Source organism: Pan paniscus, chromosome 8 (genome assembly GCF_029289425.2).
Source record: "Pan paniscus chromosome 8, NHGRI_mPanPan1-v2.0_pri, whole genome shotgun sequence".
In the NCBI taxonomy this organism is placed as follows: Eukaryota; Metazoa; Chordata; class Mammalia; order Primates; family Hominidae; genus Pan; species Pan paniscus.
Window position 1 is genome coordinate 39,872,057 of NC_073257.2, and position 15,208 is coordinate 39,887,264.

The 15,208-nt window shown below is 46.3% G+C and overlaps 1 protein-coding gene and 1 pseudogene across 1 annotated transcript; both read right to left on the reverse strand.

The window, feature by feature from the left end:
- Nucleotides 1-1,820: 1,820 nt before the first annotated feature.
- LOC100985125 (leucine-rich repeat-containing protein 37A2-like) lies at nt 1,821-15,026 on the reverse strand. Its single transcript, XM_055092526.2, is given in 5 exon segments — nt 1,821-3,607; nt 3,609-5,106; nt 5,109-5,743; nt 5,745-8,299; nt 14,929-15,026. Coding segments are annotated over 4 exon segments (4,053 nt in total). The 5' UTR covers nt 7,583-8,299; nt 14,929-15,026; the 3' UTR covers nt 1,821-3,525.
- On the reverse strand, nt 7,799-9,544 carry LOC129393127 (leucine-rich repeat-containing protein 37B-like; annotated as a pseudogene).
- Nucleotides 15,027-15,208: the final 182 nt, after the last annotated feature.

The window sequence follows — 15,208 nt, forward strand, 5'->3', positions numbered from 1 at the left end:
AAGCAGTGACACTTATTTAACGTGTTATTACTTTATTCCATAAAAGGAACAAACCTAAATTGAAGGAATATTCATTTCCCCCTTATTGGATTTAATAGAATCCTTTTCATTTTTAATGGGAAATAATCAATGTGACCTATAGATGTTTCAGTTTTTTTTTTTTTAAATAAATAAACCTCCTCTTTAGGGTGATTTCTGGTGGGATTGAGGAAAATGAACGGGTTTAGGGTTATCTTGGCCCGAAGTCTATCTTGGATTTGCCGCTAGTTCACTGTGTGACTGCGTCAGGAAACAAGCTCTGAAAAATTTTGTTTTCTCCAATAAAGTATGTGAAATTACCTAGCATGTAGTAGCCTTCAAGATTTTTGTATTTCCTCTTTTTTGATACTTAGCTGAGCAATAAATATTGGACAGCAGCACCAGGGAGGAATCTGAATCAGGCAGGGAGGATGAGCACTGCCCAGGAGGAAAAAGCGAACAGGAAAGTGTGCTGAGCAGGTGCCTTGGCGGGGGAGAGAGGAAAAGGAAATGACTTCACACACACACACACAGACACACACACACACGCACACACACACACAGAGAGAGAGAATGAAATTTCTGTCTCTTAAGTGATGTGTGAGTGGATGGACAGATTGCCCTCAGCTTTAAGGGCAGTTCACGATGATCTGTCTTAAGATCGATGCTCTGTGGAATGAGAAAAATGCGCTCTGCAGGGCATGCCCACTGCATGTGCTGGGAGGCTCTCCTACATCCAATGGGCAGATGCGCAGTCTCCACGGAGGCCCCAAGCCTCGGTGTGAGCCAGGGCTGCTTCAAACATGTCGCCTATCTAAAGTAAGTCCCAGCAGGGGTCATTTATTTAAGGACCGTGGTGCTTTCCATGGCTGATTTGCTGGTAAATGACAGGTGTGAGTGTAGTGAACATGTCTTGCCTCCACCCACTTCACCCACCATCCTGTGCATCATGGAAACCTGTCTCGATGATCAGCAGCCATGTGTGATGGGGTGGAAAGGACAGTCTCCAGAGACAGAATCCTGGGACCATCCCTGACTTTGCAACTTACTAGCTTTCTTGCCACACTATTTAGTTTTTTCAAGCTGTAATTTCCTTAAAATGGGGAATATGATCAATCTCTATCCCACAGAAAATTTGGAGCACATGAGTTCATTCAAGTAAAGTATACCATTAGCAGGCCATAACACAGGCACGAAGAAGGAAATACAATAATTTGTGCGTGTGTGTGGTGGGGTAAGTGTCACATCTTCATAAAATTCAACCTTACCCCCATTTCAGTCACTTGTCAGGGAGGAAAGCCAAGAAGCCAATTCCAAGAGTTTAGTGTGACATCAGTGTCTAGGTCATCTGAATCTGGCCATCTTTCTGCCATACCTATCTAAGTCCTGTAGCAATTAACACAGTAGAGCTATATTTGCATAAGTAACTTTATAGTCTCTGTGTATATGCTGAGCAGAGCTGATTCATTTTACACATCATTTGCACTTGTCATAGAGCTCCTTCAATACTACTACCCAAACATGTTGGACAAAGAAAAGAAGATAGACACTTTTGTTTTGTTGCTTGTTTTCTACTGATTTTGTAATACTGTGTTTTCAACTTCTTAGCGACATTGGCCCCATGTTAAAGGCCTATGTCACACAGGCTGTTGTGAATAAAAAGTTTTTTTTAACAGTTGCCCTTGCAATAATAAACTTCTATTTGCATTGAAAGCAATGTTATTGCCCTTTCCATATAAAATTGTACTCATAGATCATTTTAAAGTAACACATTTTTTTCTTAAAGAGATGAAATTGGAAAATAAAGTGGTAATAGTGTGTTTAATTTATAAGTAAACCCTAGGAACACAATTCATTTTACTTTGTTATTATCACAAAACAGTAAAAATTTATCTTGTTTTTAACAGATTCCGATTATTAACAAATCCTATTTGTATCCTATTTATGTATTTGTCACATACGTGAAAGTCTTTTCTTCTTGCTAGAGACCTAAACTGTGATGATCAAATTGAACAGTATAAACAAGCAATTAGATGATTAATTTGCTACAACCTACTCCAAAATATGAGACATTTTATCCACTTATGTATATTCAAGGCCAAGGTTATCAATAAAATACAGGCAGAAGTTATGCAGAATGAAAAATAAGACATACACCTGTGTAATCGTCAAGTCTGTTTTTTTCTTGTTTTCTCACATCATTCAAGTCATCAAAATTTTATTGCTTATTACATGACAAGAAATATAATGTTAGACATGAAATGAATAAAGAAAATTATCAAGAAATTTACAATGTGGAGAAAAAGATGCAGTAATATAACATTATAATACAATATAATCCAATGCATATCATATACTGCAATGAATTCTATGAAAGATTTGTTAACAAAGTGCTTGGGGAAAACAGAGGAGGTATAGTGACTCCTGATCCTGGCTTCTGGAGAAGACCAGAAAATATTAGAGAGAAGGAAGCATATTTACTGACCTTGAGGAACAAGGAGGATACATTCTGTGGGAAAGAGGTGGGCTGGGCACAGTGACTCACATCTGTAATCTGAGCACTTTGGGAGGCCAAGGCAGGAGGATCGCTTGCACCCAGGAGTTTGAGGCTACAGTGAGTTATGATCACACCACTGCACTCCAGCCTGGCCAGTAGAGCAAGGCCCTGTCATTACCAAAAAAAAAAAAGTTGGGCATTCCACATAGACCACATGCAAAGGCAGAGGAGGAACAGAGTTTTGGGAGATAAAGAGGATTTGGAAGGAACATAGAATGTATGACAAAAATTAGTGAGATGAGAATTTGGAACAAAACTTGGAGGCACCTTGTCAGAAATTCAGACGTTATCATGGAGGCTTTAGAGAGCTATTACCTAAATTTGAACAGGGCTGTGGTGATACTTTTTTCTAAAAAAAACAACACAACAAAATTGAGAGCACTTGGGAGGAAGAATTTGGAAATGGCAGAATCACCATAAAGGTGGAAAATATTTACTTTTGACTAAATTGCTAAATTGAGGCATGTTAAATAGAGAATTCATGAGTGTGTTTTTAAAAGAGCCTAAGCTTCTTGAATTATTATTCACTTTAGTTAGAATCACTGCAGTTCTATGCATAAAATTAAGATAAAAAGACAAAACGGATACATTGAAAGTTAAGAAAACTGAACAAGTAGATTAGTCTATTCTTCCAGTGTCTTGTGGACTTCTCAGGATGATAAAGAAATTCTACTATGTCACTGTTAGTGCACAATATATAATATACTAATGATTTTTTTTCACCAAGAACAATGGTATTTAATTGTAAAATCTCCACCCCCTGAGGATATGTTTTCAGGTCTGGGTGATTAATTAGACTGGGAAACAAAGGAGAGAACGATGGCCCTGTGCTTCCTCCGCCGGCTGCCTCTGTGGATGCATGGGCTGCTGGCTTCAGTCCTGCTTTTCTTTCTGATGGCCCTTGTTGTTTACGCTAAGTATTTTTGCAGGACGCCTGAGGTGGGCTGGGGTCACTCTGTGTTCTCCTCCGGTGGCAGGGCTTCACTCTCCTCCCCCTTCTCTGTTGGGGTTTCGCTGTCCTCATCAGATGGGGATCTCATTCTCATTAGATGACTTCTTGTGCAGCTTCCATGCCTGGTTATTTACTCTTGTGGCACTGAGAGGTTTGTACATATCTTTAAGCCAGAGTGGCTGTCTGAATGAGAAAGATTCATCCTGAGTCTCACTTCGTGAAGAGCATCTCCTCTGTGGCAGAAATCTGAAAATGCCCCTTGAGAATCCTTCTCCATCTTCTTGTGATGACCATCGGTGAGAATAAATCTCAATGAGGCAAAAAATTATAATCAAAGTTGTTAGTATTTCGGTCACAAATATTGCCAAGATGAGTTTGTTGTTATAGCCATATCCTGGAACTTCTTTTGTGAGCTCACTCGACTTCTGCTCTTTCTGTTCATTCTGGGCTTCTGTGCTCTCATTGATATAGTTCTCAGTTTTCCACTGGTCCGTATCCCATTCTGCCTTGGACACCTTTACTTCTTGCTGCTCACTGAGAAGCTTCATCAGGAGGCCTGTCCTGGAGATGAGCTTGGCACAGGTCAATTGCACATGGGTCTCAGAGCAGTCCATCTTCAAGGTCCGGATAACATGAGAAATGAGCCTTCTCACATTGTTGTTGGGGATGAGGGAACGTGGCTGTTGGGTTAGCTGAATTTCAAACTGATCACCTGGGGACGAGAACAATGGGTAATTGAAGCTTTTGGGCTCGGGGGACAGGTCAGTGCCCACGTTGTTGTATTCCCATTTTGTCTCAGTTTGCTTAATAGTTGGCCCTAAGTTGAATGCAGTCCCAGCGGAATCTGCCTCAGGAGGATGATTGTGGGTTGTGTTTTCAGAGATGGTGCCTTATGGCCTAGTAGTGTTTTCCATAAAAATGTTTTCTTCAAAGGCATTTCTTGCAGTTGTGTTTTTTACATTAGTGTTTTCTATAAAACGTTCTGAAGGAGCAAATACTTCTGGAAAAGGATTTTCCTGAGGACTCGAGTCTCCTAAAGATGAAAAAGCCCTTTGGGAAAGGGAATTTATGAGGCTCTTCACTGCAGAGAATGGAGGCCTCTTTGCGAGCATCAGTCTATTGAGGTAACTTTTCTTTCTGAACTTTGGACTCTTTTTGGCCTTGAGTGTTCTGTGGGCCACGCGGGAGCAAGTTTTATGAAAGCGGTATTTTTTTCTGGAATGTATGATTGGTTTAGCAGCCTTCATATTTTTAACTCTAGCCTTTGCATTTTCTAAAATGAAAATGGTGTAGGTTAAGTCTTTTGCTCTGTCTCTGACCTGAGGTAGGGCTTTTGCAGGGGTGGAGGCAGAAGGCACACCCATGGAGAAGGGTTTCAGCACAGAGGAGACTGCGGCCTTATGCTCTTGGATGAACGAAGGCTTGGTGTAGATGGTGTTTCCCACTAACTTGTCAGGCCCCTGCTCTATGTGAGGCTGTCTCAGCTCCCTTGGGGCTGGACTCCCGAGCCTTTTTTCTTTGGCAGCGTTCTCTGCAAATGCCTGGGCACCCCGTTCCCTCCTGATCCTCTGCTTTCCACTTCTTTGAAGTGCCTTTTTAAGATGCTCCTTGGGCCCATGAGGACTCTGTTCACTCTCTGCAGGTTTTTGCCTACACTTTGAATCTTTGCCAGGCTGCTTTCCTGTGGTTAGATAGTTTCTAATTTCTTTTCAAATATTTGGCATTTAAATTTGTTACCTAGAAGGCTGGACTGCATAAGCATGGCAGTTTTTTCTTCCCTTTTAACTTCATCAATTTTTTCTTGTATTTCTGCATCTAACATATTTTCCAGCAAATACAGCTTTCTCAATTTATTTTCATAAGTTGAGTTGTTGGATGCAGGTTGAAGAAAGGGGCTCTTTGTATTGTTATTCAAAATACCCAGGAGCCTATCTCCATCTTGCACATTTGAAGAAAGCAGATTAATGAACGGTAACAACATTGATTTCACATCTAGATTTACCGCTGAGAAATAAGGCAAGATGTAACTTAGTGCACTGATAACATCCCTCTCATCATTGGTGTCTAGCTGCCCACTCCCAAAGCCTGACAAATTGATGCCATTGCTGTCTGAGGCTGCCTCTGGCTCAATAGTCAGCTTAGTGCTCGTGTGCTTCTTCTGTGCTTGTAACACCTTCATGAACACTCCTGGATTCTCTACAGATGTTTCTTCAGACATGTATGGTGTTTGTCAGACATGCACTGCTGCAATGCAGCTTGACTGTCTTGCAGACAGCCTCAATGCTATTTTTAAATTGGCAGAGGCAGCAGGTCATATGGCTAGGTAAGATCAGTTTCTCCAGTTCAACAGTCATCACGAGAATGTTCTCAATTGTTGTAAGTGGGACTTGCATTGTTCCCATGTCTAGATATTTAAATGCTGACAATTTAAAGAGATATGGATCTTCAACAGTTGTCAGAGGATTGCGATTGAGAATTAACTTGTGTAAAAACTGCATTCCATGCCAGGCCTGAAATGTTCCAAAGCTCAGTTCTGTGAGTAAATTGCAACCAAGATTTATAAACTGCAAAAATGGTAGTGGTTCAAATGTATGTCTTTCGATAGACTGTATTTTATTGCAGGATAAATCTAAATACTGGAGGGATAGCAGGCCTTCATATGAATCATTATATAATTCAGTCAAATAATTTTCATTGAGAATTAGTTTCCCGGTCCAACTGTATGCTTTCCATACATTTCCATCAATGTAAGAAATATAGTTTCCTTGGAAATTTAAGATGGTGAAGGTGCCATGGTAGGTGTTGGGCTCTGGCACAGGCACTTGGCAGAGCCTCTGTTTTGGGCTGAGATCAATACACGACAGCGTCTCATCTCCGCAGGTACAGAGCTCACATATGTTGGTGCTTGTGGAGGCCTACTGTTCCTCTGGCGCGGTTAAAGCCTTATTTTGGGCGTAACTTTCAGACTGCACCAGTGAATCCTGAGTAGGTTCTAGTTCAGTAGGTGGACCCGTGACTTCAGTCAGTTTTCGATGCAAAGTCTGAACCTGGTCTGGACGAGGAGCTGTAGTCTTCTCCAGGACTGTAAAATGTCCAGTCTCTGTAGTGGGCTCTGGAGTTATGGCAAGCCCCAGGTCTGGAGGCTGAGTTGAGGTCTCCTTCGTGGTTGGAGATGGTTTAACCTCTGTAGTAGGTTCTGTAGTTATGGTAAGCTCCAGGTCCAGAGGTGGAAGTGTGACTTGAGTCAGGTTTGAATGCTGAGCCTGACCCTTGTCTGAAGGTGGAAGTGTCACCTCAGGGTGTTCTGGAGGAGGAGCTGTAGTCGTCAGGGCTGCAGAAGGTTCAACCTCTGTTGTGGATTCTGGAGTGATGGTAAGCCCCAGATCCAAAGGTTGAACTGTGGCTTGAGTCAGGTGTGAATGTTCTGGAGATTGAGCTACAACTACATTAGGGAGCTCTGGAGGTTGAGCTACAACTACATTAGGGAGCTCTGGAGTCTCAGCTGGGGCCTCCTGCTGGGTTAGAGAAGACGTACCCTTCTCAGCAGTCTGTGGATGCTCAGCTGCAGCTTCCTGCTGGATTGGAGAGGGGTTCTCATTATTAATAGGTTCCAGAGATTGAACTGAAGTCTCCTGTTGAATTGCTAAAGGTCCAGCATCTTCCGGTGACTCTGGAGGAAGAGGTGGGCCCCCGTGCTGGATAGTGGGAGGTTCTACATCATTACCTGGTCCTGAGAGCTGAGCTGTAGCCTCCTGGTGGACTGGAGAAGTTCCCACCTCTGCACTAGGCTCTGTTGCTATGGTGAGCTGCATGTCTGGAGGCTTAACAGAGACATTGGGCAAATCTGAATGCTGAGTTTGATGGTGACCTGGAGGTGAAACGGTGACTTCATGATGTTCTGGAGGCTGAGCTGGGGTCTCCTGCTGGGCTGGAGAAGATTCAAACTCCCCAGAAGGCTAAGCTGGCTGCTCCTGCTCACTGGGGGAAAGTTCAGGCTCTACAGGAGGACCTGGAGGCTCAGTTGGGGCCTCCTCTTGGTTTGCAGGAGGTTCCATCTCTTCTGGAGGCTGAGCTGGGGTCTCCTGCCGAGTCTGAGAAGAGTCAACCTCCCCAGAAGACTCAGAAGGCTGAGCTGGCTACTCCTGCTCACTAATGGAAAGTTCACGCTCCGTAGGATGACATGGAGGCTCAGTTGGGGCCTACTGTTGGGTTGCAGAAGCTTCCACCTCCTCTGGAAACTGAACTGGGGCCCCCTGCTGGGCTTGGGAAGATTATTTCTCATTGGTAGGCTCCGAAGTTATGGTAACCTCCACATCTGCAGGTTTAACTGTAATGTTGGGCAAGTTATAATGAGCTTGATCCTCACCTGGAGGTTGAACTGTCACCTCATGATTTGGTAGAGTTTGAGCTAGAATCTCCATAGAGGACCCTGGAGGCAGAGCTGGGGCCTCCTGCTGGGTTGAAGAAGGAGCTGTGGAAGCTGCGCTGGGGCTTCTTCCTGGAGTGAAGAGGACTGGATATCTTCAAGGGTCTCTGGATTTTGAGTTTCAGGCTCTAGATGGAATTGAGAAAGTCCAACTTACTCAGGGGACCCTGGAGGCTCATCTGAGTTCACCCGGAGTTCTGGAGGCAGGCTGCCAGGATACTGTGTATCCATACTCGAATATTCATCCTGCAAAGTCTGTTTCTAACGCTGAGGTTTGGATAATTGCTGTGGAATTCCAACAATATCAGCAATGCTCCAATGCTGAGCTAGATCTTTCTTCAGGTTCCTGGGTGAAACAAACAATAAATAAATTTAGTTGGTTTTGAAACCTTACTGTCTAGTGGAACAAGTATTTCATCTGCCTGATGACCTGCAGCCCCATCTAGATCTGCAGTTTGAACCTTACTTTTGAGGCAAGGAGGCTGAACTAGGGTCTGGTTCTGATCCCTGTCCAGCATTGGAACCACCTCCGGGAGCCTTTCTTGCAGAGTCAGCTTGTCATTGAAATCCTGGTGTGCAACTGAGAACTGCTCTGGCCCTAGGGGCAGCTCTCCAGCTGAATCCGTGTCCAGGAATGGAACCAAATTTTCAGTTGATTCCTGGGGTGGGGCTGACATCTGCGAGGAAGCAGAGGGCCCCAGGTAATCAAAGTCCCCCGGATCTGCTGGGGCAATAGGGGCATGGGGAGATTCCCATGGGAGATGGGAGGAGCGGAAGACCAGGGCTCAGGCGGCCCCCGGGGGTTAGAGGTCAGCTGGAGCAGATCCTTGACCCACTCCAGAGGCTGAGCCTCCTTGACTAGTAGCCACAATAGTTGCCACGTGAGCAGGGGCCATAGGCCCCAGAAACACAGCCGGGACATGACACATGCTGGCACCGCGCAGTGAGCGAGAGCCATTCTGGCAGCCCCGAAACGCTCGTGACCCTTATAAGCGTGCGCCCCGCCCTGTCTTTATGACACCTTTATTTATGCCACTTTTATTAGGCTCGGGTCTAAATCTGCTCCATGTCACCATGGCAATCTTATGTCACAATCCTGTCCAAGCACCCCTTCCCATCCCGCCCCGCCGGAACCCCCTCCCCTCCCCTTAGCGAGGAAGGATTTGGGTCGCAGACCTGGGTGGTCCCAGGACTCCAGGGCCTGCAGTGGTGAGGTAGGGTGGGGTGGGGGCACTGCAGAGCTTCCCAAGGAAGTCAGGCGACCTCGCCTCCGGATATTCAGAAGTGCTAGTCCAGTTCTGGCAGCCTGAACTCTTCCTCCTTTTTTTGAAATCCGAGAATACTCTTCCTTCCAGGGAGAGAAACTGACCTGTAATCCCAGCTACTCAGGAGGCTGAAGCAGGAGAATCGCTTGAACCTGGGAGTCAGAGGCTGCAGTGAGGCGAGATCGCAACACTGCATTCCAGCCTGAAGTGCTGCTGTAGGTACTATGGCTCCTGAAGTTGCTTTCCCTGCAGTAACTGGAGTCCTCCTCGTCGTCTTCCAGCTCCTCCGGGTAAGGGTAATCGAAGTCATCGTCGTCCTCCTCCATCTCATCCTCCTAGTTGTCCTCAGACTCCTGGGTCTCCTCAGCGTCGCCGTCCTCCTCCTCCTCGCTCTTGAGGTCATCGTATACCACTTTGTTAACGGCCGAGGGCCGCGGTGGTGCACGCCAGGTGGCTGCCCCAGCCCCCTCGCCCCCGCCGCCGCCGCCAGGGGCGCTGGTGTGTATGGTGTGGTGTGCGTGTGTGGGGGCGGAAGGCAGCGGCAGCTTCCGCCAGCTACTGCTGCCCACGTTGGGCGAGCTCAGCCGCGTCTTGGGCGCCACCTCATCCTGGCGGCGGCCCACCTGCCCCGGCTGCCACTGCGTTGCCGCTAGCTGAGCCCCCGATGGGTTAGGATGTGTGCGGCGGCGGCGGCTGAGACTGGGGGAGAAGGGAAAGCGGACGAGGAGCGGCGGGCGCAGTGGAGGCAGTGGGGAGCGCCGGGGCCTGACGAGGAGGCCCGAGGGGCCGGGCGCCTGGGCGGTAGAGACCCGGCCTGCCGAAGCGGGTGGAGGGAGAAGGCTCAATCCGAATCGCTGGGGCCCCACTCTGTTTCTTCAGCCGCCATCTTGTTTCTTCCCGTTCAATATACTAATGATTCTTAAATCCATGTAGATTTCAAGAAAAAAAAATCAATATATATATAGTCTTAATTCCAGCGGCGCGCGGTGGCTCACGCCTGTAATCCCAGTACTTTGGGAGGCCGAGGCGGGTGGATCACGAGGTCAAGAGATCAAGACCATCCTTGCCAACATGGTGAAACCCGTCTCTATTAAAAATACAAAAATTAGTCGGGTATGGTGGTGGGCGCCTGCAGTCCCAGCTACTCGGGAGGCTGAGGCAGAAGGATCACTTGAACCCGGGAGGCGGAGGTTGCAGTTGAGCCACTGCACTCCAGCCTGGCGACAGAGCTATACTCTGTCTCAAAAAAAAAAAAAAAAAAAAAAAAAAAAGCCGCAGTTGGACTCATGGAGCCCTGGGGAAATCTTCTCAAGATGCAAAGGAGGTACTATGCCAAAGGAGACATTCTGAAAGCAGGAGGCATCATCTTTTATACATATTCAATCAGATCTTTATATAGTAGTTCTTCATAGAAAAAATCTACAGGAAACTGAGAGGTAGAAACAGGAGTGTCCCCAGTTACAAATGCTCCCAATAATCTTCTAAGGTTTTCCTGTGCTTCTCATCACTGCAGCTCTGGGATCTGGAAGGCAGGCAAGTCCTGTTCTCTAAAGGTTATGGGTTGGGTGCTTTAGATTCCTTGGGTCCAGTAACCAAAAGACAAGAAATACATCACCACTGGGGCAGGATTCATATACTCTGATCAGCAGGAGGAGGCGGGGCTGCTTTTCCACAAAAGAAGCAGAGATAATCTCTCTCTCTCTCTCACACACACACACACTCCCCACCCCCATAGTCTCTCTCTCACACATGCACACACACACATACACACACACACTCTCTCCACACCCTCTCTGTCTCTTTTTTGTTATTAATTTCCTGTTGGAGTGCAGTGGCAGGATTTCGGCTCACTGCAACCTCCGCCTCCCGGGTTCAAGCGATTCTACTGCCTCAGCTTCCCGAGTAGCACAGGCCACCACACCCGGCTAATTTTTGTATTTTCAGTAGAGACGGGGTTTCACCATGTTGGCCAGGATGGTCTCAATCTCTTGAGCTCGTGATCTGCCAGCCTCGGCCTCCCAAAGTGCTGCGATTACAGGCATGAGCCGCTGCGCCCAGCCTATCTTCCTTAATTCTATTGTGTGTTGAGAAGTTTATTAACTTTCCCAAATAGTAGATTATTTATTTATAGGTTAGATTTATCTTCTTATAGTAATTTCACTTGGAGGATAAATTTTATTTCTTTTTATTATACTTTTAAGTTCTGGGATACATGTACAGAACGTGCAGGTTTGTTGCACAGGTATACGTGTGGCATGGTGGTTTGCTGCATCCATCAACCCGTCATCTACATTAGGTATTTCTCCTAATGTTATCCCTCCTGTACTTCCCCACTCCCCGACAGGCCCCAGTATGTGGTGTTCCACTCCTTGTGTCCATGTGTTCTCATTGTTCAACTCCCACTTATGAGTGATGTATCTCAAAATAATAAGAGCTATTTATGACAAACCCATAGCCAATATTATACTGAATGGGCAAAAGCTGGAAGCATTCCATTTGAAAACCGACACAAGACAAGGATGCCCTCTCTCACCACTCCTATTCTACATAGTATTGGGAGTTCTGGCCAAGGCAATCAGGCAAGAGAAAGAAATAAAGGGTATTCAAATAGGAAGAGAGGAAGTCAAATTGTCTCTGTTTGCAGATGACATGATTGTATATTTGGAAAACCCATCGTCTCAGCCCAAAATCTCCTTAAGCTGATAAGCAACTTCAGCAAAGTCTCAGGATACAAAAGCAATGTGCAGAAATCTCAAGCATTCTATACACCAAAAATAGAGATCCAAATCATGAGTGAACTCCCATTCACAATTGCTACAAAGAGAATAAAATACCTAGGAATCCAACTTACAAGGGATGTGAAGGACCGCTTCAAGGAGAACTACAAACCACTGCTCAAGGAAATAAAAGAGGACATAAACAAATGGAAACATTCCATGCTCATGAATAGGAAGAATCAATATCATGAAAATGGCCATACTGCCCAAAGTAATTTACAGATTCAATGCCATCCCCATCAAGCTACCATTGATTTGCTTCACAGAATTAGAAAAAACTACTTTAAATTTCTTATGGAACCAAAAAAGAGCCCGTATAGCCAAGACAATCCTGAGCAAAAAGAACAAAGCTGGAGGCATCATGCTACCTGACTTCAAACTATACTACAAGAAGGATAAGTTTTAAAAATGTGAAGCACAATAATTTTTTGTTGACCTTTAAAAAGTATATTTTTAATTTTTAAGGTACAGTGTTAGATATTTTTACTAAAATAACACAATCATTTGCACACTCTCTCATCTAATTACTCTTAGTTCCTATGAACCTGATTATAAACCAACAATATTTCTTTTGGCCTATTTATAAGCTTTTGTTTTTATATTTGAATAAACATTTAATAAAAAAACCATTGTATAATTTTAAATTATAGACTCTACATTTACTCAAATAAAAATTTCTTCTCTCTTCTGATAAACCTATTTCTGACTAGCATTTCTCTAGTTTATATATCTATAATCACAGCTGTTTCCTATACTAATATAATCTTTTCTGCACATATACTGAGGGTGTCTTATTTACAATATATCAAAAAATATTTTAACAACCTAAGAGTTATTGTTTTCTAATTGTGGAGTATAGTTTTTATTTTTTTCATTCTTTATTGTTGAAGATGCTTATTCTTTTTCATAATTTACTATACTTTTTTTTTTTTTGAGACAGAGTTTTTGTGCTGTTGCCCAGGCTATATACCTATTAGCATAAGCCCCTTTCTCACTGGTTGCAAGCCTAAGCTTCTCTGCAGCTAGAGGCTCCTTTAGGCGAAACTATTCAATTCCCAACAACTTTTGCACTTTCAAAAAGAGAAGAAAAGAACCCAAAACAGGCCAGGTGCGGTGGCTCACACCTGTAATCCTAGCATTTTGGGAGGCCTAGGTGGGCGGATCACTTGAGGTCAGGAGTTGAGACCAGCCTGGCCCACATGGTGAAACCCTGTCTCTACTAAAAGTACAAAAATTAGCTGGGCATGGTGGCGCATGCTTGTAATCCCAGCTACTCAGGAAGCTGAGGCAGGAGGATCACTTGAACCTAGGAGGCAAAGGTTGCAGTGAGCTGGGAGGCACAGGTTGCAGTAAGCAGAGATAGCACTCCAGCCTAGGTGACAGAGCCAGACTCCATCCCCCTGAGAGGTGACAACGCGCTAGCAGCCCTTGCTCGCTCTCCGTGCCTCCTTGGCCTCAGCCTCCACTCTGGCCACGCTTGAGGAGCCCTTCAGCCCGCCGTTGCACTGTGGGGGCACCTGTCTGGGCTGGCCGAGGCCTGAGCCAGCTCCCTCTGCTTGCCGGAAGGTGTGGAGGGAGAGGCCTGGAGGGAGAGGCGCGGGTGGGAACTGGGGCTGCGCAGGGCGCTCGCGGGCCAGCGTGAGTTACGGCTGGGCGTGGGCTCGCCGAGACCCGCACTTGGAGTGCCCAGGGCAGTGAGGGGCTTAGCACCGAGCCAGCAGCTGCGGAGGATGCCCCGGGTCCCCCTAGCACTGCCGGCCCGCGCGCACCACTCTCGAATTCTCACTGGGCCTCAGCCGCCTACCCGCGGGTCAGGGCTCAGTACCTGCGGCCTGCCGCATATGCCCAAACCCCCCCAGCACCCCCGCTCCCGCCCCCGCCCCCCGCTCGCGCTCCCGCCCCCCCCACTCCCGCCCCCCGGTTCCCGCCCCGCTTCCCCCACCCACTCTTCCCCCGCTCCTCCCCCGGCTCCTCCCCGCCATGGGCGCACTGCCCACTGCTCTGCAGGGCCAGATCCCACTGACCCCCCAAGGGCTAAGGAGTGCCCGTGCACCGCCTGGGACTGAAGGCCAGCTCCGCCCGCGGCCCATGGCGCAGGATCCACCAGGCCTATGTAAAGCCAGCTGGGCTCCTGAGTCGCTTGGCGGCTTGGAGAACTTTTATGTCTAGCTGGAGGATTGTATATGCACCAATCAGCACTCTACGTCTAGCTCCAGGGGTTTGTGGATGCACCAATCAGCACTCTGTATCTAGCTAATCTGGTGGGGACTTGGAGAACTTTTATGTCAAGCTAGAGAATTGTAAATGCACCAATCAGCACTCTGTGTCTAGCTAAAGGTTTGTAAATGCACCAATCAGTGCTCTGTGTCTAGCTAATCTAGTGGGGACTTGGAGAACTTTTATGTCTAGCTAGAGGATTGTAAATGCACCAATCAGCACTCTGTGTCTAGCTCAGGGATTGTAAACACCAATCAGCACCCTGTCAAAACGGACCAATCAGCTCTCTGTAAAACGGACCAATCAGCTTTCTTTAAAATGGACCAATCTGCAGGATGTGGGTGGGGCCAGATAAGGGAATAAAAGCAGGTTGCCTGCACTAGCAACTGCAGTTTAATGTGATCGTCTTCTTCAGGGTGTGTCTTGTTGTTTCCGCTTTTTGCAGTAACTGTTGCTGCTGCTCACGCTTTGGGGCTGTGCTGTTTTTGTGAGCCGTAACGCTCACTGTGAAGGTTTGCGGCTTCACTCCTGAAGGCAGTGAGACCACTAACCCACCAGGAGGAACAAACAACTCCAGACACACCGCTTTTATGAACTATAACACTCATCATGAAGGTCTGCAGCTTCGTTCCTGAGGCCAGCAAGACCACAAACCCACCAGAAGGAAGAAACTCTGGACACGTCCGAACATCTAAAGGAACAAACTCCAGACGCACCATCTTTAAGAACTGTTAACGCTCACCGCCAGGATCTGCGGCTTCATTCTTCAAGTCAGCGAGGCCAAGAACCCAGCAATTCTGGACACACCCGATCCTCCAAAAAACTGAAAATGAAGGACAATTATTTAGGTCTCATATCCCTACAAGTTTGCAGGAAGGTTCTGCTTTGAGCTGTATCCGTATAATGACAGGTGATATCCTGAGGACATTCCCCATTTGCCTCTTTGGCATCTGGAAAAGAATCCAGTTTCAATTCCGAAACATCCCATCATCCTAA